Source organism: Drosophila obscura, unplaced genomic scaffold (genome assembly GCF_018151105.1).
Source record: "Drosophila obscura isolate BZ-5 IFL unplaced genomic scaffold, ASM1815110v1 contig_4, whole genome shotgun sequence".
In the NCBI taxonomy this organism is placed as follows: domain Eukaryota; kingdom Metazoa; phylum Arthropoda; class Insecta; order Diptera; family Drosophilidae; genus Drosophila; species Drosophila obscura.
In genome coordinates this window covers 10,437,784-10,463,790 of record NW_024542828.1, presented here as the reverse complement: position 1 = coordinate 10,463,790, position 26,007 = coordinate 10,437,784, and the positions used below count along the sequence as shown (strand labels likewise).

At 43.5% G+C, this 26,007-nt stretch overlaps 2 protein-coding genes across 17 annotated transcripts in view; both read right to left on the bottom strand.

The window, feature by feature from the left end:
* The window catches only part of LOC111070199 (dystrophin), a 160,369-nt gene that overhangs the window by 83,604 nt on the left and 50,758 nt on the right, over window positions 1–26,007 (bottom strand). For 10 of the 16 annotated variants that reach the window (XM_022360572.2, XM_022360593.2, XM_022360582.2 and 7 more), the window contains 6 exons: window positions 25,827–25,895; window positions 25,443–25,533; window positions 25,198–25,318; window positions 24,958–25,091; window positions 24,741–24,834; window positions 24,601–24,681 (listed from right to left, as the gene is read on the bottom strand). In XM_022360572.2, coding sequence (XP_022216264.2) covers window positions 24,601–24,681; window positions 24,741–24,834; window positions 24,958–25,091; window positions 25,198–25,318; window positions 25,443–25,533; window positions 25,827–25,895 — 590 coding nt within the window. The remainder of the gene's footprint in view (window positions 1–24,600; window positions 24,682–24,740; window positions 24,835–24,957; window positions 25,092–25,197; window positions 25,319–25,442; window positions 25,534–25,826; window positions 25,896–26,007) is intronic. The other 6 variants (XM_022360574.2, XM_022360580.2, XM_022360584.2 and 3 more) reach the window with 1 other exon arrangement.
* Window positions 413–22,363, bottom strand: LOC121404736 (dystrophin-like). Its single transcript, XM_041594900.1, has 2 exons — window positions 22,138–22,363; window positions 413–2,821 (listed from the first exon to the last, which is right to left on the bottom strand). The coding sequence occupies exon 2, from the start codon at window positions 2,616–2,618 to the stop codon at window positions 504–506; it is 2,115 nt and encodes a 704-aa protein (XP_041450834.1). The 5' UTR covers window positions 2,619–2,821; window positions 22,138–22,363; the 3' UTR covers window positions 413–503.

Genomic DNA, 26,007 nt, shown 5'->3' with positions numbered 1-26,007 from the left:
CGATGATATCGATAAACAATCGCATCCGATCATCGAGTATTTGAAATCCGTTCCTTGGCTGCAGCAGCAGATTCTGCACCGCATCCCTGATGCTGCCCGGCGTTGTGCTGCACGAACTGCTGTCGTCGCTGGTGAAACCATTTTGATATTGCTGCTCCCGCTCCCGCAGCTGCTGGTGTTGGTGTTGCTGTTGCAACGTTGCGTGCTGCTGCTGCTGATGTGTCTGTTGCAACTTCAACTGCAACGAATGCTGTCGCAGGGCCTCGGAACATTTGCGCAAATAATCGTAGGAACCTTTCGATTTGTACTTGTCGGCCATGGCCTGAAAACTGTCCAATATCTCATTGAAGTCCGTCAGCAGGGGCGCCGTGGAGGGTGTCGTTGTGGCACTCGATGCCGTCGTCACCGAACCCAGTGAACTATTCGACTTGGACATTACCATTTGCTGGAGCTGCTGCTTGGGCGAGCTGCCGTACAGTGGGGAGCTGGTTATGACCCGCAGCTCAGAGGTCAAGGAGCTGCCGCCATTGGCAGCCAATGTCTTGAGGCTGCCACTGCTGGCCGAGCTGGCAACCACTTTGCTGGGACTCAATGCCTGCAGATCCTCGCTCATTAGTCGCAGATTGTCGGAGATCTGATGGAAGCTCTCTGACGTCACCAGCGAATGTTCTCTCTGGTCCAATTTGGCATTGGTGCCGCCTGGCAGTATGCTGCTCTTTGGCCTCCTTCGGGTGGGCAAACCATTCGTTTGTCCCGCTGGAAGTCCCGCTGCTCCTGGCACGATCACTGGGCGTGCCCGATGTCACATCTGGCATCTGCAATGGCTTCGATATAAACGAATCCAAGGTCTGGGAGTTGCTCATCTTCGGTTTGTCCACATTTTCAGGTATTTTATTGGCGCGTATTGCATCCAGAAATTGTCGCAATTGATCCGAAGGCGTGGGCGTGGGTGTGGGTGTCGATGTGGCTTCCTCTGCTTTGATTGGAGCATTCTGATTCTGGGGATTCTCTGCGGCAACATTCCGTTTCAGTGTGGACGTGGGCTTGAGCACATCATCGGGCATATGCTGCTGATACTCCTGCCGCATGCTGCTGCGAATATTGTCCAGGAACAGCCTCAATTGATTCGATGGCGTTTGGGCCTCGTTCGCCTGCGTCGTGGAGAGTGAGGCCAGGGATTTGCTCACAATCTCGGGGGATATCATATTCGGTTGAAAGTTGTTGTTCAGATTACTGTTCGTGCCCGCCCCAGCAACACCCCCAGCCCCGCTATTGCTGCTGATGCTGGCGCAGGATGTGGGTGTCAGTAGGTTGAGATTCGTTTGGCTCTGCTTGGCCAACTGCTGCTGTCGCTTCAGTTCCGAGAGCAGTTTCGCCTGCTCCGAGTACTTGCGCACGCTCTCGGTGATGGTTCGCAGCTGCTCCGAGTACGCCCTCAACTGGTGCTCGAGGTATGCCTGATCGGGCGCTGGAGCGGCATAGCTTAGGGGTCTCGACTGCTCCATCTTCGAGTTGCTCTCTGGCTCCTGGAAACTTATCGAATGACGCATCATATTCACCTGCCCCGCAGCGGGACTCATGGGCGTGCTGGACAACATGTTGTCCGTGCTGCTGCTCTTCTTGGGACTCTTTTGGCGGCTCAAGGTTCCATTGTTGTTGGTATTGCCATTGGGAAAGCGCCGCAGGGGTATGGGCGGCGCCTCTGGCTGTACTCCTCCCCCCACACCATTGAAACGATCCAAGCTCCTGGGTCTCTGTGTTCCATTGCCGTTCAGTGTTCCGTTCATGGTCCCCTGCTGCTGCTGTTGCTGCTGCTGCTGCAGTGGCGGTCTGGGCGTGCTCTGCGATCTACGCGGCACCACAGGCGCCACTCCAGCAGCTCCTTGGCCCTGCGTACCCGTCTTCCGATGCAGTGGCACTGGTGGCGCCGCCGGCAGTCCATTTGTGGGACTCTGTCTGTACTGCTGAAAGATGGCTGCGTATAGGGATTCCTTGTCCACGCCGTTGGATGCCACTGTGGCCGTGGCCGCTGTCACAGCATTCCTTAGTTGCTGCTGCTGTCGCGACAGTTGCAGCAAACGCTGCTGCTGCTGTGCATTGTAGTCCACGAAACCCGAGGAGGACGAGCTGCAGGAGGATTGGTTGCCACCGTTTCCCACGGCTATGCTGTGGGGTCGCTGCTTCAGTCCGCGTAGTCTCGAAGGCTCCGCATATTCGGGCATTTCATAGTTGCTGGTCACAGAGGTTGCAGGTGCTGCTGCTGCAGCACCCAATGCTGCTCCCGGCGGCGCCTTCTCTGTGGGCGAAGGACTGTTCAAAAAGGGATTGTTACCCTTTAGGGCAATGGGCTGTGCCGCTCCTGGCAGTCCCGTGCAGGGCAGCATGCTCGTCAACTGTGGCGGTGGCCCTGGCGAGTTCTGTAGCAATTGTTGCTGCTGCTGTTGCTGTTGTTGCTGCTGTTGCTGCTGCTGTGTGCTTCCTGGATACAGTAGTGACTCGCTAATGTGCAAATCCAATTCATGGGCATTCGGTTTCGCGTAGATTGTTGTCGATCGCATGGGGGGCGTGGCAGCCGCTGGATAACCCGTGATACGGAAACCATTCATGTTGCTGCTCATCGATTGAGGATGATGTTGCTGTTGTTTTTGTTGCTGCTGCTGCTGCTACTGCTGCTGTGTGGCACTTGTTGTCATGGCCCGCACTTTTCCTTTGCTGCCGCCATCAATCCATCCATCAATCAATCACTCACTGGGACTTTCTTTTGTATTCTTTTTTTGTATTCAATTTAATTGCACTTCGAGGTGCAATTATTGAAGATTTACTGAGGGAGCAAAACACACAAGAATAATGCTCGAGAGTTGTTTTCATTTGCAAACCAATTTCCCGGTAAATGTAAATGAAAACAAGCCTCGCTGTGCTGTGTACCCCATGGCGTATGCATAATATGGTAAAATTTTTGCGGCAAGTGTACACCGAAATGCAACAAAACAACAACAACAACAGAAATTGGCTAACAGTCAATAGTCCCTAGTCCCTAGTCCCTAGTCCCTGGTCTACTCAAATTGTTAGCCAGCAAATAATTCCCTGGAATTATGCTAATGGCCTTAACAGAAGAGCTGCTCCCTGCTCCCCAAAGGCAAACAAAATATATTTTACATGGAAATAATCACCCAACAATTTATACAAATAGAAATCCAATCGAATGACAAAGGAAAATCCATGAAAATCCCTTGCACAAATTAACATTAACTGCAAAATAAATCAAAGGAAGTGAAAACGCCAAGAAAGGACCTCGAGAAATACCTGAAGGAGCTGCAGAACTTGAGAAATGTTTTCTTCTGCCAACAATTTGCTCTGCGGAAAATGTCCAACCGAAAACTTTCAAATTTGTGTGTGTGTGTGTGTGTTCCATGTGGTTTTCCTTTGACACAAAACTATTCATGAGAATGTGTTTGTCGCCCGAAACAAAAGGCAGGGAAAACATTTGCACGCTTTAGAGCATAAATACCCCATAAAGGGAAATGAGAGACCATCAGTATGGGGGTGGACATGTCAGGAGGGGGGAATGGTATCATATGTGCTGCTGCGGCTGTCAGTGCTTAGGGCTCGACACAAACATAAATATTTAATAAAAAATGCGCATAAATTATACAAAACAAATTCGAGCTAAAAATAAGAAAAAAACAAAGTAAATGAAACAGCGCAAAAGAGACAGAGAGAGAGTGATAGAGAGTGGCAGCAAGAGGGAGAGCAAATGAAAAAGGATGGCTGATAAATACATGCCATGTGGGAAATAAGCGCGAACATGTAACAAAATGTACATGTGAATATGGAGTTGGAAAAGTGTGAAGGAAAGTTAGAAGAGGGGCGGAGAAAAAGGAGTATTAGAGGCAGGAAAATGCGGAGCATCAGAGACAGGGAACAGGGAACAGGGTAGCATCAGAGGCAGGAAAAAGGGGCGCATCAGAGTGAGTAAGAAAGGGAAGAAAGGGAAGTGAGAACAAGTTAAGGAAAGAGAGATGAATGTGGAGAGTTAACATGCGCCGAGTATGTAGATTAATTTACACGACTACAAAGATGGACAGGCAAAAGTCAAAAACAGATTTACACTTGGAGAAATTTAGAAGGGGAATCCAAGTGGAAATTATTTTAAATTTGGTTCTACTCCCATTTCCAATTCCATTAAATTCAAATTAACATTTTCTAGTGACAAATAAATGTCCTTAAAATATGTAAAGCATTTCATAGATCAATTGTTGGTTATGCAATAACCAATAAGCAAAACCAGAAACATATCCATGTCAATAAATTTGTCGCAGAGAGACAGAGAGAGAGAGAGAGAGAGAGTTAGAGAGAGAGACAAACTGAAATCATGGCATCATGCTACCTGCATTTGCTGCACAAACATTTCAATCAATTAAGTTGCAATTGTAATTTGACAATTATCCCATTACGCAATTGTCATGGATCGCCTATGCCTTAGTGCCGAAATCCACCCACAAGAGATGCGAGAAATGACTATGGGCAGGGCACGGGGGGGTTGAAATTGTGCACTCTGCATTTGCATAAGTAACTAATTTTTTTCTTCGACTGTGCAGCGATGCAGGAGGGTCGTCTTTGTGGGTCTCACTGGGTGATGCACTTTGTCAACTCATCATGCTCAGCTGTCTGCTACGTGCCTCAGCTGTCTGAACTGTGGGGCAGGCAGGCAGGCAGTCAGGCAGGCATGCCCCAATGTATCCTCCTGCATCGTCTGATGTGGTTTATGAGAGACAGGGGAACGACACATTGCTTCCTCGAGTGTGTGTCACTGTGTTAGAGAGATTCAGAGGATCCTGTGGAAAGTAACTTGTATCAACACTTTAGCACATGCACAAGAGACCCACTTTCCCCTCCCTGTGCAAACACACACGAGAGAGACAGAGACAGAGACAGCGACAGAGAGAGATGCAGGAGACCCACTTGTACACCTGCTGACCCTCTCAGAGCATTGCCCCCTGCATTGCAACGTCTTGACATATTTGGGTTAGATCTGTGCCTCTGCCTCTGCCATGCACTGCCTCATGGCCCTGTCTCCTGTCTCACGCTCATTAGAAATTCCAACTAAATTCTCTGGTCGTATATCCCTGTGCTTTTGAATCTGCTAATGAACATAACTCAGCAGCAGCAGCAGCAGCAGCAGTAGCAGCACGACAGCACACAGACAGCATCTGGGGCTCTGCTCTGCTGACTGGTTGTAGAAGTTTTTGGGTTTGTTTGCTCAAGTTTTAAATTAATGACAGCATATTTACTTGCGGTCCAAGGAGAGAGAGAGAGCTCCAAAAACCCAGAAAACATCCATGAGAAACAGCTGCAAAGTTGACCAACTTGGAAATCTTGGAAATAGATTAACAAAAATTAATGTTGATGCCTCGGTTTTGCCACTGCTCTGCTGTGCTCTACTCTGCTCTGCTTCAGGAGTGGAAATTAAATAAGATGTCCTGTCACTGTCACGAAGCTTCCTTCTTCTTCATCTTCTTCTGCTTCTGCTCTGCTGCTGCTGATGAATCTTCGTTTCGTTTGCCTTTTTCTGGAATTTGATTTAATTTTGTGGCAGCCAGAGCTCGCTCTATCTCAGAAGCTCTGGTTCTGTGGCAGCATCATTTGTGTTTGCATTGTTCTCGTGGTCTTGTGTTTAGAAAACAACAAATTCCGTGCTGGCAAAAGATAAATAGCCTCAAGAAGTCCAGCAAAAAACCTTTTTAAGCAGTGAGTGAGGCTTTGCCAATTTAATTTTCTATAAATTATTCAAGAAACTCAAACTCTTCGATGATGATTGCAATTTGGCACGAGTTGACCGCATCTTTCGCTAACAAAACTCAGCCATAAATTAATTAAAAGACAACAAACACACACACTCATGAGGTGCTGGGAAGAGGCAGGCAGAGTGAAAACTCTGGCAGGAAAAACCACACTCAATGATTTTCAATTAATGTGGGAAACCTAATCAAAACCAACAGCAACAAGGAGGGCCCTGCAAAACCTGACCACAAGGATGTGGCAGATAGAAAGGGTGCGGGCAATAAAAGTGGAAAAGAGTTAAAGGGAAAGCAGCGCGGGAATCCAGTGAAAACAAATCCGTAAAGCTTAGAAAAATTCCCAACTATGCTTGGTTTTTTTTTGTGTTTTTGTTTTAAACAAACTATCGACTAAATGGAAAACCCAAGCAGAAAAACGAGAGCAGAGAAAAGAGCGTATGCCGCCGCATTCAAAAGTGAAAAGCTTCGGAAGAAACAAAAAGCAAACAAGGATAACAAATGAACACGGGGCACAGAGCACAGAGGAAACGAGCAGTGCGGACACTCAGAAAAGGACTCCTCCTCCTAATCCACTCAATGGGTGGGGTGGCGATGGGGGTGTGGGGTGTGCCCATGGCACAAACACTAAACAAATAGACATGATAAATTAAAAAAGCAAAAAGCAAAGCAAGAAAAAAGCAAAGCATGGCAAAAGAAATGAAAAGCAAATAACGCGACGCATTGCACGCAAAGCTCAAGAAAAAGATTACGGGGAACACCTCCTCCGACTCCCCATCCTCCTGCTGCTCGTAAACCCCATGGCCCAGCAGACCCCAGAGCCCTCAGTGCCAGCCTTCTGTGGGTGTGCCAGCCACGCTGGTCGATGTGTGTTAAGTGGCATGCCCCAAAGGCGTCAAGAAGCACGCAGGATAAATAACAAAGCGACACTGATAGAAGAAGCAGTAGATGAAGGAACAGAGTGGGAGGGAGGGAGCGAGAGAAAAAAGACACGCGCGAGTACAGGAAAAGGTTGGCAATGGGCGGAAGGTCTCTCGGATGGGCGGCGCAGCAAAAGAGACGGCGAAGGGGGTGGTAGGAGGCGTGTTTGGTTAAGCGTTTGAAATGCGAGCGATTTGCAATTTGCATAGCCAGGGAGCAACTCTACCTGTTCAGCCTCTCATTCTCAATCTCAAGGGTTGACAGGGTTGTCAAGGCGCTGAACGGAGAGGGCGGGCTTGGCTTGGTTATGATTTCTTGGATAAACAGTTTGCCGATTGATTGCTGCTGTTCCCAGCTATATTGTGATATTGCTAGACTTCGATTTTATTTTATCGATAACACTTTCGATAACTTCCCACCGATAATATGTGGGATAACTGATGATACTCCGATACCTGGAATAGTTACAGCAACTCCTTCCACTTCTATAAAACTCATTATGGCCACACAGCCTCAAAGCACAACAAATAACATGCAGCTGGCATTTGCCACATTTACAAGCCAGCTGACAACCCTATTTGCGTAGCGATATATCAACACAACACCTTCTGGCCAATGGACATGGCCAACATGGCTAATACTGCGAAGGCAACCAGAGACACCTCCTACACCAACAACAACACACAAAGAGAAAGAGATAGAGAGTGGGAGTGGGAGAAACACCTGGCAAATACGCAGCCAAGTGAGAAATGAAGACGAGTTAGTTAAGATGGGTGGGAAGTTGTGGCAGCAGCAGCAGGCAGGGCGAGGCAGCGAGCTGCCTGTACCCACTGAATGCAAAGAGATAAGTCCCGCTACTCTGCTGCTGCTCTGGCAACCTGCAGTCACCTCAAGCCATCTGGCAAGGCTCCTAGCTCCTGTCGCTGAGCGAGTGGACCCCAACTGCAGGACGACAGCATAAATCAGGACACACAGCCAGAGACAGAGAGAAAGAGTAGGGGCGGAGGGGCGTAGGAGGGTGCATAGGAAGTCGGAAACGATAAAAGACAAAAACCGGTACGAGGAAACAAGCACGAACCAAACGGCCACACTAATTGAAAAGCAAGGTGGAATTAATGGCTGGGGAAATGTAAGCGCTCCCATAAACTTTTCCCTCTGGCCACAGACCAAACCAAACCAAACCAAACCAAAACCAAAAAAGAAAATGTTCAACTAGAACGTAACGGCACTTAAGTTGGCCAATTTGGAGTCCACGCAGATAAGGAAAAACCAAACCCCCCCCTGCCTGCCTGCCTTTCTTTTCGGGGTTTCCATCCACATGAGTTGGCACTGAAATTAGTTTTTTCGCTTAGACAATTTTATTAACATTTAATTGAAATAACCAAACAGGCAACAAATGAGCTGCCACAAGCAATCAAGCCACTGGGCAGTACAGTGCGTAACGGTGGTGTAAAGGGGTGTCGAGGAGGCGAGCGGAATGAGCGTAGATGTGGATGGAATTAAATGTGAATAATTGGTTAAGAGATGGCGCAAGGAATACTAATAATAAACGTTATGAATGAGTAATAAATCGTCTTTACTTGTCAACCGATTCTATTCGTTTAATTTTCTTCAAAGAATGCCCACCCTTTTACCATTATACGGCAATGATACGCACTGTCTTGTGCCAGCAAATTAACATCCATTTTGGGCCAGTTAATAACACAATCAAGGTTCGTATGTGAAAGGTGTCGCCACCGCACCCTTTGTAAAGTCTCTTCGGAGCTGCGTTTCACCCTTTGAAAAGTTTTAATCTGCTAAAAGCCAGCCGCCGCAGGATTGTGGGCTTTTGGCATGTCATTGATACACGGGGCTTCACTGTAGCCAGCCACATGTCTTTGTGTGTGTGGCACGTGAATTTTATGATGATGAAGGTGAGAGAAAATGGCAAAGAAAAAGGTGTGTGTGCGGGTTATAAAATAAACTTTTAGCGGCACACATAACGAAATAAATATGGAAGTAAACATGCCCCCAAAGCATTGCCAAAGAAAACTTTAAGAGCAAGACGTGATAATAGGGATCTTTAAGGATTTGTGCAGCCCAAATGCTGGCCCCCATAATTCGTGTTTAATAATTCATAAGCCTGTGCTGCACCCTCGGGGCAGGACACAAACACAATACGACATCCTTCCGTAAGTTATGACAATTAAATTTGGGTTGGTTGTGCCTACTATTGGCAATCATCTTGATAATCCTTAAAGTTGAAAAGAATTATAACCAAATTTTAAATGCCATTTCGAAGGCAGTTTTCTTTTATACTTTTCGCTGTGTGTCTGAGTGCGGGAAATTTATTTATTTATGAGCGGCGAGAGCCATTTCTTTGGTGCTTTCGTGCTTCGCCTTTTTTTGTGTGCTGGACATTAAAACTCGATTATTTCGATAATAAAAGTTGAGGGGACGACGTGCAGCGAAAGCAAATGGTGAAAATTATTTGAGCAAACTTTAAGCATAAAAAAAAGGGGAAAAAACGAATATAGCACGAAATAGGAAACATTAAAAAGTGGAATCATTCGAAAGTTTAACTATTTATGAGGCGCACAAAAACACCTAATTGAAAGGGGTTGAGAAGGGGTGCCGGTGGCGGTGGCGGGGCATCGATAAGAACTCAATTCCATTAACGCACACACAACTTTTCTTTGGAGCATTTTCACGCTGACGAAAACTTTTTGCGCCCATACAAAATAAAATCACAATAAACTAATTGAATTCAACAAATCGTTTCGCTGGCAGTAGCAGCAGAGGCAGCAGGGAGCAGGCAGCAGGAGGATTGTGCGAAACGGAAGGAAGCTGTGCGCGAAATTAATTCAATTGACTAACAATAATAATTTGCACAATAAAAACCGGCAACGACGAGTGGCAGCAGCAGAGTAACAGGCAGGGAAGGCAAAAACTTTGGTCCGAGATTTAATCACAGAAATGAAATGGGAACTCCCCTGTTGCTGCTCCTGCTCCTGCTACGTGCCACGTTTCTTGCTTTCTGGCTGTGATGGACCAGGACCAGGACCAGGACCATGACCAGAAACTTTTCCTCCTGCCTTCGTTTTGTTGTCCCGTAAAATTAATGAATTTGTTATGCAAAAATCGACAACTACTGGGCGAAGAAAACACAACACACAACAACAACGAAGTGAAAAGTCCAATTACAAAAGTGTAGCAAACAATTAAGCAAAAGGATTTGGCAGGTGAGAGCAGATAAATAGGGGAAATAGTGAAAAAGTGTCCATGAAAAGTAAGGAAGGCGAAAGGATGGGATAGTTCTACCCTTTGAGGGGTAAACTATTGAAAATAGAAAGACAAAATTATATTTTCCAATGAATACAAGCCAAAATGCAACCTAAACTATTCTCTCTCTATTCTGTATATCCTCTATATAGAGTAGATTTATCTCCAAGCCTCCCGAAGTCTAATGTTAAACCATTAGAAATTATTAAACTCTCTTCCCGGTTGCAAATACACATACATATGTTTGTCCAAAGTCCAGCACTGCGTATACGCAACCTCATGGCAAACCACTCGAGAAAAACATGTACGAGAACAAGTTTCCTTTTTACGTTGCTTTTCTTATTTCGGGGTTCGAGGTTTTCCTTTGGCCTGTGGCACGTTTCTTGCCTAACTGCTTACAAGTCCAGTATTCGGTTTCGTTTCGAACATTTTTATTTCTATTCCCCCTCCGGGTACCAACACAATGGCCGGCTCTCCTCATTTTTCTGTTGCTGCTGCTGCTGCTTCTTTCTGGTTGTACAACACTTAAATCCCAATTCGTTTTTCGGGGGGTGCCAAGAGAAGGACTCACAAGGAATCACAGACTCACACACAGAGTGAGAGGAATAGACATGGGGGAGTAGGAGGTGGCAGAAATACTTACTTAACATGCATATATGGATATTTTATTGATACGCAACTGTGAGTGCCGCTGGGCAGAGAGCAAAAACTCAGAGAGCAGCCAAATGGTGGGAAGGGGGGGAATGGGAAAATAAAAATGAAAATGTGTTGCGAGGCTTTTAATGCGTTTTCCCCTCGAAACATTTCTTGTGTTCGTTCTCGCCTCGAGCAGGGCATGGACCCATAAATGGCCATTGGCCGAGAAGGAGCCAGGACCAGGACCAAAAGTAGGGATCAGCAACCGCCTCAATTGCACTGCAGTCAAGGCTGCGGAAGTCACATGGAAATCCCTTTGAGTTTTTTTCTTTTCTTTTCCTCTTTACTTTTTTTGTACATTTAAGAAGACAAATTTTAACGCTCGTTTTACATCTTTTGGGGTTTTGGGTATTCCTTTGGGTTTCGTTTCGGTTAAAGGTTAAAGACATTTTCGAAGCATGAATTGAATTTCATAATTACATGGGAATTATGCAGAATTCTAAGAGCATTTGGGTAGAATAATAACCTCTGATCTGTTGATGATTTCTTGGAAGTTTAAATGGAATTAATCATAAGGCTTTGGATCATCTCGGAGTTCAATGTTTCCACTTAGATCTCCTTTAGTAATCTTCTTTTTTTAAAAACAAAATTAATTTATTTTCCACATTTAAAAGAAGGCAGTTGCTCTTCCATTTGTTCTACCTAAAGAGCATTCCAAATTCCTGCAAAATTCAACCGAAACTGAAACCGAAACCGAAACCGACACCAAAAACCTTCTGCCCATTTACCCGCCCGATTTGTTCATCTCATGCGTCAAGTGTGTTCATTCATCTTGCTTCGGAATACAGATTCGAATTTCACTCCTGATGGAGAGGCGGACCGGACCCGAGCTGGGGGAACAAACAATCAATAAAATTGAAGATTTGCCTTTTTCGCACTCGTAGCCACACAAAAGTCATGCCAGCTGCTGCCTCCTGGATATATACATATGTATATATCCCCTATATATCGCCTATATATATATACACTCGCATATCTGAAGAGTGAGGGACAGTCTGGGGGCATGTCAGGGAATTTGCAAATGCCGCCTGATTAATGACGCAATAATTGTTGGCAGGACGCAGGAGAGAGTGGAAGAGAGGGAGAGACATAGCCCTGGACCCCGGACTGCTGGTGTCCGTAAATGTATTTAAGTTTTTGTTTTAGCCTTCGGTTCGTGAACAAAGTGCTAAAAAATGGACTTTTGTTCAGGATCAATGGCTGGCTGGGCTGGGCTGGGCGGGGCTGGGCTGGGCTGGCTGGTTGGCCCGTCCTGGGCCATTGATAGGATTATTATCGTGTTTTCAGCCCTTTTTTGGCATTTGATTTTGCGGAAAGCTTTTCCCCCTTTTGGTTTCGATTCGTTCCGTTCCGTTCAATTTACCAAATTGCTTGACTAAATGGAAATTTCAACTATTTTCTCCCCCTTTTGGGGTTTTTCTATTAGCGAGAAACCGAAACTCTTGGCCCCCCGCCTAATGATGATTTATATTTGCTTTGAGCTTTGAATTGGTTGGTTAATTATGGTTCCGGGGTTCGTGGCTCGCGTGGCTCTTGGTGCTGAGTATTTTCTAATGAATTTCAATGATAACTGGCACTTTGAATGGGTTTCTGATTGATACTCATTGAAATGCTGTGTGGTTTCATGATCAACAAGTAATTGAATTCAGCTGGAATGCCTTTTTGGGGGGAGGTTTCTTCGTTGGGTATTGAGTATTAATATTGGGAAATCTGGATCATTGGTTGGGGTTCTAGTTATGGGGTGTAATTTGTTTCAAATTGAAACTTATTTTATTTGTTGTGTTTCTTCAAAGAACTTTTTTTTTTTCGCTGAGCTAGAGGTATAGGATCTGTTGAGTTGAGATCAATTTTTTAAGTATATTGTATTTATTGGAATTTCTTAGAGTATTTCCCGTATCTTTTAGTATTTTTCCTAGCTTTCTTAGTCGTTTTTGTAATCATTTTCCTTACATTATGGTTTCGCACTCCTTCATTCCTTAATTCTTCCAACCATATTTGCAGAGCTAACAAATTATGCCATCAGCCTGTGGCTTGTTCAGGGGCTTAGTATCTAATAAATCCCCAATCCCTTCTGAGCATTAGCTTCCCACACACACACACACACACACACACACACACACATAATATATAATCCTCTCATGGCGCGCAAACAAAGTATAATTAGCAAAACAGAGAAAAGGTGTTGAAAATTATACAAGAAAGAAGAATGAAGAAAAAGTAGGAAATAAAGTACAAATTTTCATAGAGCTGCGATTTATGGCATTCCCCGAGATCCCACAGGATATTTGTGAGTCGTCGGTTGCCTGGCAGCGGCAGCGGTAGCGGTAGCGGAGCGGGCTCACTAATTTGTTAAGCCCACTTACACATCGGAGAAACAGAACCAGAACGAACGAACGAACACAAACCCCCCAAGGATCCCCCCGGTGGCATGGGGCTTTTGCGGCATTATCATTAGAATTTAAATTGCCTTTTTCCGTAGATGCTGCTGCTGTTGCTGCTGCCGGGCGCGCGCGCCGTTGCCAAGGTAAAGGCAAATAATTTGTGGCGCCACCAAACTTGGGCCCAGGGCCTCATATTTTTTATGAGCTTATTTACCCTTCCGCCACGGCCCTTGGCTCTTGGCGTTCTCTCTCTCACTCTCTTCGTCTAATTTAAGCACCTTTTCTTTAAGCTCTTTTATCTAACTGAATATTTAATTAACCGCAAAACGAGACGAAAATTGGTAAGAAGTGGAAGTGGAGCCGGAGCTGGAAAATGTGAAAACTGGTGTGGAAAAACTGTGTGTTGGGTGATGACAAGAATTGGGTTAATCCCCCCCCCCTGCGGCTGCTGGCAAAATTTTATCTGAAAGTTGAAAAAAAACTTCTCTGCCAGAGGATGAACTTTCTCTGGAATGATTCTCGATCTCTCTCTCGCCCTATTCCTCTCTTTCTCTCTCTCTCTCTCTCTCTCTCTCTTATTGTTTTAATACTATTTTATTTTTTTATCTTGTTTAAGTTTTATTATCTTTCCGAGAGGCTGATAAGCCTTATCGGGCATGTGTTTTGTATGGCTTTCTGCTGCTGCTGTTGCTGCTGCTGCCTTTTTTCTGCTGGTGTTTTCTGCTGTTGACAGTTTCTGGAAAATAGTTGTATTTGAACTTTATTGCAAAAACAACGAGGAGGGGCACAACACATCATCCTGATGGCTGGGCGCTGCCACAACCGCATTTTGTGGTTTGCCAGGGTTGTCACCCCACCACATGTCGCTTATAATTTTGCCGTAACCTCTGTGTAAACTCGGACATATTTTTGCGGCTTTTGCTTACCGCAAAAATTAAATATTTTTCCAAGATTTGCTTTGACTTTGAAAATGTGTTCGTTCCTATTCCCCAAAAGTGTATTATCTTTTATGTGCTCGAAAAACAAGAATTCTCTTGGTGACCTCGTCTGGAATATGTTTTTGTTTACAGTACAATTTTGATTTCTTTCTTTCTTTTCTCTTGTCTGTCTGTTGCTGTTTTTGGGCTATTTTTTGATTGACAATCACATGTCGTTGTCGGTGCTTGGGGGGGAAAATATTTGCTAGCAGAAAAAGTTTTTTTGGATCATGATTTATGTGGCCCGACCACGGGAAGGTATTGTAGATTTTAGGAGACGTTTGTTTGCTGTTGGATAAATTTCTGATTCAAAGATCATCTTTCTTAGAGTCCTAAAACTGCTATCGAGATCATCTAAATAATTCCACATTTATTTCACCATCAAAGCTAACAAACAACCCTTTTTCCATATGCACTTCTCAGAGAGAGAGTATCCCCAACTTCTGCTTAGTTTTTGCCTTTATTTTAAATCCTATTTTATTTTCGTTGCATTTCCACATCTGCTGCTGCTGGCTGCTCCTGCCGCTGCTGCCTGCCCTGACATTTGGCAATGTTTTGAGTGAATGGTGTCGAACATTTCTCTCGCTTCGCACTGCACTGGAGTGATGAGTATTTTCTCATCTCATCTCGTTTTCCTATTTCTTTTCATTCCCAGCATTTTTCTTTTTTTTTCTCTCACTCTCTCTCTCTTTTTCTCTGTGAAACTATTTTCATGTTGCATGCAACTGTCGGAAGATTCATGTTGATTTATTTGATGAAATTTCAGCATGGGGTCCAAGCATAATATTGATCGAAATGCAAATTCCCAGATTGATGGGCACAGCGATGACATAAACAAATGCGTGCAGGTTGGAGGTGATAAATATTGAACAGTATCTCAGATAAAACAAAGATCTGAGCGATTTCTGGTGCTAGGGGGGAGCATATCTTTAGAAATTATTTTCGCAAAATCTTTAAAATTTAAAACAAATTTAAAACGAAATCATTGAAAATCCATTTTTTCCATTCGCTTCCCCAAATGGATTATCCTAAGCTTTTTCGCTCGCTCCAACTCTTTAGTTTCTCCCCTCAACTACACCTGTAAATGTCCTTCAACATGAAAAACCCTTCCAATGCCTTCCATTCCAACCACAACCATAAAAAACGCTCCGCTTGTTCAAGCCTCGTTCTCAACATACCCTGCCTGCCCCGTGCAAAATGTTAATGCATTTTTAATATGCGCATAATTCTCTTCTCTTATACATGCTACATATATATATTTATCCAAACAGACAAAGATATGGAAAACCAGCGAAACAGGCAAAAAGAAAATTCACCAAAAAAAACAAGCGAAGAGAAAATGAGTTGGAAAAATGGGGGAGTAGGAGCAGGTGGAATAAATAACATTTAGTGTGAAACGCAGAGAGATGGAGATGGAGAGAGAGAGAGAGACATGCGAAAATGTAGTTAACATTGCAAAACAGTAACCGAATCAAGTGGAAATGGAATTGAAAGCGCAAACACACACACACATACACACAGACACACAGAAAAAGAGGAGTGTGGAAGGAGCGAGTGAACGAAGTGTGGAAGTGTGGCAGGGACAGTGCTTCACAAAAGTATGCAACCGGCTAGACAATGTTTGTGTGTGTGTGTGTGTGTAAGCGCTTCTTTTGTGTTTGTTTTATGTCTCTTTCTGTCTGTCTCTATCGCTCTCCTCATCTCCCTCTCTCTGCTGCTGCTGCTGCATTTCCAGCTGCATAAAGTTCGCATTTAATTTCGTTCGGCAACTCTTTTTTTTTTCGTTCTCTCTGCCTTGCTTTCCTTTCGAATACCCTGTCAACGTACTGAAGAAGGGTATTTGGGTCATGTGTAAAGAAAAAAGAACCCCAAAGATACCCAATGCCCAATCAAGAAAGGGGTTCCAGAAATGATATGGCATTATAGAGAGGGATAATATATACCTAAATAACAAGATTAATCAAAATCAAATTTAAATTGCAGACAGAATACAAAAAACCCTGCAGCCTACACAATTTTAAAAATATGGAACGATGCTAAACAGAGATATTATCCATTTATCAAGATTCCACCTAATTGGATTTATTTTCCATACAGTAAGTAAAAAATAAATCTACCCTCCAAGTATTCTCTTTGGCTTTTCTACTGTATTTATTTTAATCTTACTAAGAATACTTCTTAACTTCCTACCAAATATCAGCTATCTAATTGTCTAAGCGACTCTTCTATCACTCCTGCTCGTTTTTGGCATGTTTTTCCCTGGGTTTTTCCTCGTTTTTCACAAATATCTGACTGTTGTTGTAGCCTTTATCGCATGTTTGGCCGCGAGTTATCATTTGAAGAGACAGCACTAACACACACACACACACACAGAGAGACACAAAAGGGAAAGAGACAGCACACAAGGAAGGACAGAGAGGGCCTGCAAACATGTCGCAGTGTCTGTGCGGCGTCTGCGAGCTTTCCCGCTTTTCCGACTTCTCGCTGTATTTTTTTTGTGTGTTTTCTTTTTCTTTTCTTTTTGTGCCGCGAACAGGAAGCAGTCGGCCCCAACACTGGCACAAATTAAATGCAATAACATGAGCACAAACAAACAAAAAAAAAAAAAAAAAAAAAAAAAAAAAAAAAAAAACAGTACGGAGAAAAAAACAGAGCACAGTAAAAGCAGAGTAAAAACTTCTATGAACCTCGGGTTGCATGCCGCAACGGAAATGCTATGCAGCGGAGGTTCTGCACAGATCCTGTCTGGCACTAAAACATAGAGAGAAGGGGAAAGTGCAGAAAGCCCAGAACTAGTGCCACGTTCAAGCAATTATAGTCAAAAGTGAAGTTGTAATCTTTGGTGGGTCTGTAGAGAGGGAGAGGGTGAGAGGGTGTGAGGGTGGGACGACAGCTCGTATTCCTGCGCTGTGGCTGGCAATGACAAATAACTTTATGCGAGCAAATGGGCTGAGGGATATACGAGTGGCAGTGGGTGTGGCATGGAACCCGATGCAAAGATATGCTGCAGCCAGAGAGTGCAGACGGCAGCAGCCAGCGAAGCAAACTACAACGAATCATAGATACTCATTGACTTTTTCCCCCGATCCATCAATCATGTATTTTGTATTTACATCAAATATTATTTGTGTGAAACATTTAAGAATCTATTTATTTGGCCAACAATGCAACACTATACACGGCAGGCGACTGAAACGCCAGAAGAAAACACAGCCTCGCCAATATCCAAAAGGAGTGCACGGAAAAGGGAAACATCAGCGCCACCACCAACGCCTCGGCCGCCTGGGCCACCAACTCCACCGACTACTGGTTCACCTTCTGCCACACGACGCACTGTTCGATCGACATTGCTACAGCTACCTCCACCCCCTCCGCCGCCAGCGAATGCTCCTGCAGGAGAGAGCAGGAAGAGCAAAAAGTCTCAGTCATGGCCGCCTCCGCCTGCTCCTCCTGAAGGAGAGAAGAAAAGAAGTTTATTCGGAAGACCGTCTCAGGCCTCGCCTCCAGCTGCACCGCCACCCCCTCCGCCACCAACGAATGCTCCTGCAGGTGAGAGCAGGAAGAGCCAAAAGTCTCAGACATTGCCGCCTCCGCCTCCGTCTGCTCCTACTGAAGGAGAGAACAGAAGAAGTATATTCGGAAGACCGTCTCAGGCATCGCCTCCTGCTGCGCCAGCACCACAGAGCCCTCCTCCTGCAGAAAGGAAGAGTAGTATATTTGGAAGACAGTCGACGCCTCCGCCGCCACCACCTCCTGCTCCGCCAGAGACTCCGCCTGCAGGGGAGAGAAAGAGCCTCTTCAGCAGACCGTCCCAGCCATCGCCATCTGCTGCAACACCGCCGCCGACGCCTCCCCCTCCCCCACCGCCAACGGCTGCTCCTGTACGAAAGACTATTCTTCCTGGCCTAAGGAATCCACAATCGCTCCGTGTTCCGCCTCCCCCTCCACCGCCGCAGCCAAAAGAGCCGCCAGTGTCCGCATTGAAACGGGTGTATGCCCCACCGCCGATAAGCAAAATCCCACCGGCTCTCGCCGAGGAGTACACGAGCTCCTCTTCCGCGGAAATGACGCCGCCGCCGAGAATACAGAGAAGCACCTTCATGCGTCGCCGGACTACAGGAAGACTGCCGGAATTAATGCGCGAAAGGCAACCAAACAAATGGAGAAAATTTCGAATAATTGCCCTGAACGTCTGCCTGTACACAGTGCTCGTGGCAATTGTCTGTGCGGCTGTGTTCTACAGCACCTTGAGATAGGTCCGGTCTGTCGTCGGCTGCTTAAAGTCTGTACGAAATTAAGCAAGTAAATTGACAAATAATACTGTAAAATAAAGCGACTGAAGTTCAGGCAACTAAAGAGTGGATTTGGCATTGGGAAAATGCTTTCTAAGATCTCCGATTTTAATAGAGTTTTGGCTGCAATTAAAATTGCGAGTATTTCTCGCTCGGAAAATCCGTCTCCCTTTCTCTCTCTCTGTGGCTTCCTTTCTGTTTCCATTTGCATCCTCGAAAATGTATGCAACAAAATGTTTCAGCAATTTTCGCGCTGTGATTCCGCTGACCAGCAACTGACAAGAGGCACTCCAAAAACTGGCAACAGTCGACAGTCCAAACGCTCATCAAAAACTAACCAGACTTCACACAGATACACACACACACACACACAGCATACAGTGCACACACACATACATAGACTGGTGGTCATTTGTGTTTGAAATGCCAGGAGTCTGGGAGTCCAGGGGCCCCGGTCAATCGTCGGGCCACCGTTCAACGTCCAAGTCAAGGGCCATTGCCTTCCCTTCAAGTGGCGCCCCCCACTTCATGTTTCCCTCTGCCCAGCACCTCTGCTTTGCTTTTGTTTCTATGTAAACTTTTTCTCTCTCTCTCCCTTTCTCTATTTTTTTTCATTTTGCATTTGCTTTTCCCCTGCTCGCCTGCTTTTCCTTTTCCCTTTTTTTGGCCATGCTTTTTGCGCGGAAATGTAAATTAATTGGTCTAACAAAGTGCACTTGAATTGTGCCTGCGGGCATGTGTTCATGCCACTGGATGTTGCATGTTGTTCTAGTTGCATGTTTCTCTGCTGTTTCTCTTGCCCATAGCCAGAAGCGACGATCATTAAAGTTCTCAAGTGCTTCATAATGCAGTCAGCCAGCCAGCATACAATTTTCGGTTGACTCCCCCCAAACTTTGACAATTTTCCAAACAAATAATTTCTAATGAAAATTTGTTTTTTAGTGAAGTTTCGTTAAACGTTAAATGAAAATAGGAAAAAAGAAAAAGAGATATATGGGTGCCAGAGATAATAATTCTAAAATGTTTATTTAATTATGAATTATGCTTAAAGTTTGGGAGAAAAACTTTTGCCCCCTTTTAAAATTATATTCCCCCGCTCAAAAACAATCAACAACCAACCAAAACACCCTCAAAGTTTGATGGCTCTTAAGCTGCGTCTTTGAAATTTCCATAAAATGAAAAACAAACTTGAGTGGCTGCACCTTCAAGCAGCTGAACTGGAAAAACTATCCAATCATCTGAACCGAAATGTGTGGCAACCAAAACCAAAATCGGATGCAGTGATTATAATTTTTAGCTAAATAGACAGTTAATACGCGACGAGCGGCTGCTGCTGCTGCTGCCAAGAGATCTCTGGTCACTAATCAAACAACTTTTTGTGTAGTGGAGGAACCCACGCAAAAGTCGCAACAGCAACAGATACAACAACACCAACTGACAATCGGTCAGACAATTTCAAGTGCTTCTAACAAACAAACTTCACAAAGCCCCCACGCGTTTTTTTCTCTGGTTTTTTTTTTTTTTTGGTTTGTTATTTGCTGTGGAATTGGGCTTACCCTCTCGCTCTAGGTATGAGTATAGGAATTAATATAAAAAGAAAAGCACTGGAGCAAGCAAATAATTGTTCTAAAAATGATTTATCCCTAGGAAAATTATATTCTGACATTTATTTCATTGTAAACAATTTTTGAGCACTCAAAACTCAAGATTTACATTTAAAAAGGGTGACTAACTATATCATTGAACTGGTAAATAAAAAATGTTTCTGCAGTCAGATAGATTCCTCTACAGAACATCAAAGTATCAGAAATCAAAAGACTATTATTTGCAGTTTAATCTCTTTTAGGGTATTAAAAACTTCTTTCTGTTTAGAGCATTTTTTTGTTTCTTGTTGTTTTTTTGGTTACTTGTTGCTTTTTGGGCCGCTTTTGTTTTCTGGCTTTTCTGTGTGTTTTTTGTGTTGCTGCCGCGTCAACAGGTAATGCCCCATGCCGCACCACACAACACACAGCCTCCCTCCAGAGACCTGGTGCAGGGAGACAAGACTGCCAGCGGGTTGACATTTGTTTTCACGAGACACTGACCAATGTCGTCTCACCCACACCCCCAAACAAGACACTGCGACAACATCGTTTTTTTCGGTTTAGATCTTTCGTTGGAAAGTGTGTGGAAATCTTGTTATGAATGAACATTTCTTTCTGGCATTTGAGATGCATAATCGGCTTTCGGTTCTACCATTACCAATGCTCAAGCGTGTTAACACATTTTTTTTGGGAGATGCAGGCAGATCTTCGGCGATGGAGGGAGATCTTTGGAGATGGAGATTTTGTGGCTGGCCCCCGTCTGCCTCTTTGAAAGTTTTCTTTTTCTTTCTGTTTTGAGCTACCGTTTAAGACGCGACTGCTGAAAGGGCAGTTTGTGTGTGTGTTTCTGAAGAGTTTTTGAAGAGTTCTCTTTAAGTTTTTCGTAATTATAAAGAAGATAAGATGATAATTATCTGGGTTAAGGTTGAGTTATGACATAGAAAATAAGGCCAAGACGAAACGATGGCTGTTTTTTTTTCGTGGTTGATAAGCACTTGAGGGATCTACGAATTTGAGAGATCTGAGCACTTGTTTTATCTTTTGTTTTATCTAAGGTATTGCCTAAGATCTTGGACTTTGGATGGCTGGGAGATCTATTGAGATAATTTCTGCATTCGTTTAACTTTTAGAATTTTAACTTTAACATAAACATAATATGGCACACTATAGCTAACAAATAATAAATAAATAAATATATAACAAAAACATAAGAAGCTCAAAAGAACACACCAAAAGCACCAATTGAAACCTCAAAAAATTCACAACATCACTCCAGGGAAATACTTCGTCACTTCTAGGGAAATACTTCGTCAGTTCAAGCATCTAAATACCACACCTCTTCTTGGAAAAACCCACACTACGCATTCAAAATTAATTTATTTCCCAATTCTGAATTTATGTAGCTCTAAATTCTACTGAACCTCCTAGAAATGTATCACATTTTGAAGTTAATCATAAAGAGCAATTCATAATTGAATACATCACCAAATAAAATCGGCAAGCTAATTGTAACGTTGCATTTAAGTACACTTTGCCAACAAACATTTCAGCGCAAAAAAAAACACATTTCGCCTTTATGCACCATATTGAAAGGAATTAAATATTTAATGCAGCATTTTAAAGTGCACAGAAAAATCCATCCGTCCATGGCAGTAGATGTTTCGATTTAATGGACATCAAAACAATTCATAAGCCGATTAGAAATTTGCACAGCGAAAGGGAATATTAGTTTCGTTCCATAACATTTTTGTGGTCACAATATTTTCAATTTCAATTTCATTTTAAGCGGACACGGCCACTGAACGCGCACACAAAGACACATTGTGGTGCAGAAAGAGAGAGAGAGAGTATTGTATGAATGTATATTGTAAGGGTGTGTGGGTAAGTGCAATATGTGTGCATAATTAATGCACATTTCACTTTAAAATGCATGGGCACACTGGCAAACACACTCGCACACGCACACACACACACACACACACACAGAAAGGCAAACACACAGCAGGAATGCACTGTCGACGATGGGCTCTTCCATCATTTGCTTTCGAGACGAGATTTGTGTTTAATTGTTGCATGAATGCGGGGATTCAATTTGCAAGTGTGTGCGTTGCACATTGCACGTTGCATGCGGCATGTGGCATGAGGCCAGAGTACATTGTACGCCTCAAGATAGGCAATGGTTTGCAGAAAATTCATAAAACTATTTTAATTTTTTTCTATAACTATATTACTTTGTAATTTTAATTCGTTTTGGCGTCTATTAATTTTTAATGTTCACACTTAACAACCGGAACCGGTTAAAAAATTGTCGGGCTGTCCGTTAAACACGCGCGACCGGGCGCATCTCAAAAAACGAACTGAAACCCGAACGCCGCACAGACGCCAGCATCCAAGCAGCGGCAGCGACTGAGACTGAGGCAGAGGCAGAAGCAGCGACTGAGGCAGCGACAGCAGCCAGCTGGTGTAGCTGGTCTGTTTATCCAAAATAGGAATATGGTTCGGCTATCATCGACAGCGTCGTCGGTCGTGGAGTCGGCTGCTCTGTAGGGTATCGGCATTCGACATTCGGGTTTTTGTGGGTGGCGCTTCGGGTGGGTGGCGGTTTTAGCCGAGATAACAAAAACAGAGAACGAAACAGAGAGTGGAGACTTTTTTTGTTTTGACTCTCTCAGAGTCTACACAAAAATCTTAGAGTGGGTGTGCGAGAGAGGGGCGCAAGAAGAGAGAGCGTAAAACAGCCGGCTAAAATAACGGCAGGTAGTAGCCGGCAAAATAAACAAAAACAATGGACAGAAATGAGATGGAAAGTCGACTAGCGAATGCCCTACATTAAAAAAATATAACACAAATGGAAATATTAAAGAAAATGAATTAAAACACCATAAATAATACTAATAAATACAATGCCAAAAAATAATACTACCCGTGTGTTTGAACTGAATAAAAGAATGCCCTTAGCCCATATAATTGTCAATTTGTTTTTTATATATTACATATACTCGTACCCCCAATTTGTGATAAAACCACAAGAAAGTGTATAGGCAAAAGCGCGCCAAAGACAACGAATTGTGAATTGAGTGAATTGGAGACATTTTCTAAAGCTTTACTCACAGCATGGGGCAGCATTGCCAACATGAAAAGTGGAGAGAAAAAGCTGTCCTCAGAAAGACAATGCGCCTGCGCAATAAAATTTGTATTGTCCCAAAGGTTCAGACAAAAGTTTGAAAAGGAAATTTAGCAAGAAAACCCTTTATCCTGTTTAAGAACCCTTAAAAGCTTTCAGGGAAAGAAAAAATAACGAAAAATAAGGATTTGAGCAAAAAAAAATATAACTTACAATAAATTAAACTTTTAAATTAAAAAACAGATATCAATTGAATGTAATTGTTATTGCCTAAAACATACTGGACTTTCCGCAGCCTCCCCTTAAGGAATTTCCAATGGGAGTGAAAGAAAATTTGCATTTAGAACAAGACTCAAACAAAAAAGCCATAACAATAATTATAATTGAATTGGAAAACTCAAAGGCAAAGGCAGAGCCAAGAGAAGAATATTGAGGGTGGATATACTCTTAGTCGTAGTCGTATTTGAATGAAAAGCGAATATAAAAAGCATTTTACAATAATTATCTTAAGTAGGCGAATGTGTAATTAAGGGAAAAGTGGAAGGCAGCCTCAGCCTCAGTCACAGGCACCCCACCACAATAAATAGATGCCGGGGGGAATGGGGAATTGTTTCGAGGCAATCCAAATAAACAGACGCCACGAGATGCGGCACTTGAGAGACGCGCGCGCCACACTGAATTCTGGAGAGTCTCCTTGTGGGGCTGGGGGAACGGAATGCCCCTCTAGGTTCCTCTCTAGAGTCCACCCATTAATAAGTGCATCTCCCCCGCTCATTTGTGGCAGCCACAATGCCAATTCCTGATTGCAACTGCAATCGAGACATTAAGTGCTCAAAGAAGCAGACTCTCGGTTCCGTTTTTGATTCAAATTTGAATACGAATGTGCACCCATGAGTCATTCTTTGAGCGAAGTTCAAGTGTTTTGAAGTTCAGCCCTTGATCTGGATACACGAGGAAACTGCTTCTCTGGTGCAAGATTATCGATGGAAGATAGAAGTAATTAATGCATATTATAGGAACCACTCTTTGGGGGAACAAATATACACATAAGAAATGGTGGGGAAATATGTAAGAAAATGTGGGTAACAAATGGAAAATGTATTCCAAAATATTTTCTTAAAAGATAGCTAAAGGACTGTAAATATTATTATTGCAAGCATTCCCCTTTTAAATATACAAAAAAAAACCTATATCAAATCTTTGTAAAATCTCTATAAAGAAATATCTTCAAGCGCAGTCAAAATAAACTTTCAATATTTCTGCACATTTTTTACACAATCCATGCCACTGTTCCACTCGCAGTGGAACACTGTACAGCATCATCGCACACTCTCTGATCGCATATGGTCAAGCAGCAAACAATCGGAGAATCGGCGAGTCAATGAACCCACAGCCACAGCCACAGCCACTGCCAACTGAACAATAAGAAATTCCTCATATATACACTGCATAAATCTGTCAATTGGCTTTAAATTGTTATAGAATTGTGTATATCATTATGTCAGCAGCAGGTTTTACAGTTCAAAGATCATAAAAAAAAGGAAGAGAAAGATATACAAAAAATGCTTACCTTGAACATTAATGGATTGCGATCTATTTCAGATTCAGCATTTTCACATAGAGTTTCCGTTTCCGAAAGAAAAGCGAGGAACTACAGGGAAAGATACAAATATGAGTGATGATTTTTGGGGGTTTACTTTGCTTACATACCTGATCCATGGCCCGATCAAAGGATTGAAGACTATGGACAGCGGCATGCAATTGTTTGCCACGATTGATGACGCCATTGTTTAAGTTTGAATAACTGCAAAGGGGAATATGCGATTATTATGGATAAATAAAATAAATAATTAATAAAACTTCATCTGCCGTAAGCTGTAGAAGCTTTCCGTAGAGGGATTCTTCCTTCTCTTTTTGTATCACCTACCGTTGATTAACAACCTCCGTCATCTTCTTGATCCTTGAGGTATCATCATTCGGATAGACGGCAATTAGTTTCTGTGTCAATTCATTGAAGATATCGAAGTGTTGCTTATTCTGATGCAGTTCCGCATGGAAGGACTACAGTCAAAAGGGAAAAGGGTAAATGCAAACATAATTAGTGATGGATAGACTGTCATGGAAATGCCATTCAAAGGGACTGCGACTGCGACTGCCTGTCATTTACCTTTTGCTCCTTTTGTTGGGCCTCCAGAATGTCGGCTGTGGTTGCTATAGTCCCCATTCGCTCTGCCCTTTGCTCCATGCGGGCCAGCCACTTCTCCAGCTCCAAGCGTTTCGCCTCAAACCTGTCGGATTAATTAGAGGAAAGGGTCAAAGTGGAGGTTAAGTGGGTGTCAAGTTTTGTGCTGTGTGCTGCGTGCTGTGTGCTGCGTGCTGTGTGCTGTGTGCTTTGCTGCAAATGCCACCTACCGCTGCGAGTCACTCAGCATGTTCTTCAGTTGGGCAGCACGCTGCAGGACGCACTGTTGGGTCTCATCCCAGTGCTCTCTCAACCGAGTTACTGTTACAAATAAACAGAGTATTGGATTAACTTTGGTGTAAATAATATACTTTTGGAGTAAGGTTAAATGGTATATATATTAATTATATTTAAAACAAAAGATTAGCCAGAGGTTTCTCTGCCTCGTTTCTGTGGGCCCCAGCATGCAATTTCTTTTAGTAAAAAACTTTAATTAACGTTTTGTTCTGGGGTTCGTGTTTGTGCTGTTATTAGGGGGGTTAAAATTAAGGGGGGGCCCTGTGTGGGGTTAAGGTTACACAACATTAACACTCCAACCGCCGGTCTTTGGTTACCTTTCAAACAGCAACGCATATAATCTAAGTCCGCCGAACAATGCGGTGCTAGACAGAACTGTTTCAACTCTATGAGGAGTCCCAGAGAGTGTAAAGAAATCATAGAAAAGAAAATGTATAGAAATGATAGATGGAAATTATGTTTAGAATTTTCTGTAGAGATTGGAAGATTTTTTTAGGG

Bases quoted from the DNA above. Each gene is read 5' to 3' on its own strand.
- LOC121404736 (XM_041594900.1), bottom strand. From the start codon at position 2,618: ATGAGCAGCAACATGAATGGTTTCCGTATCACGGGTTATCCAGCGGCT.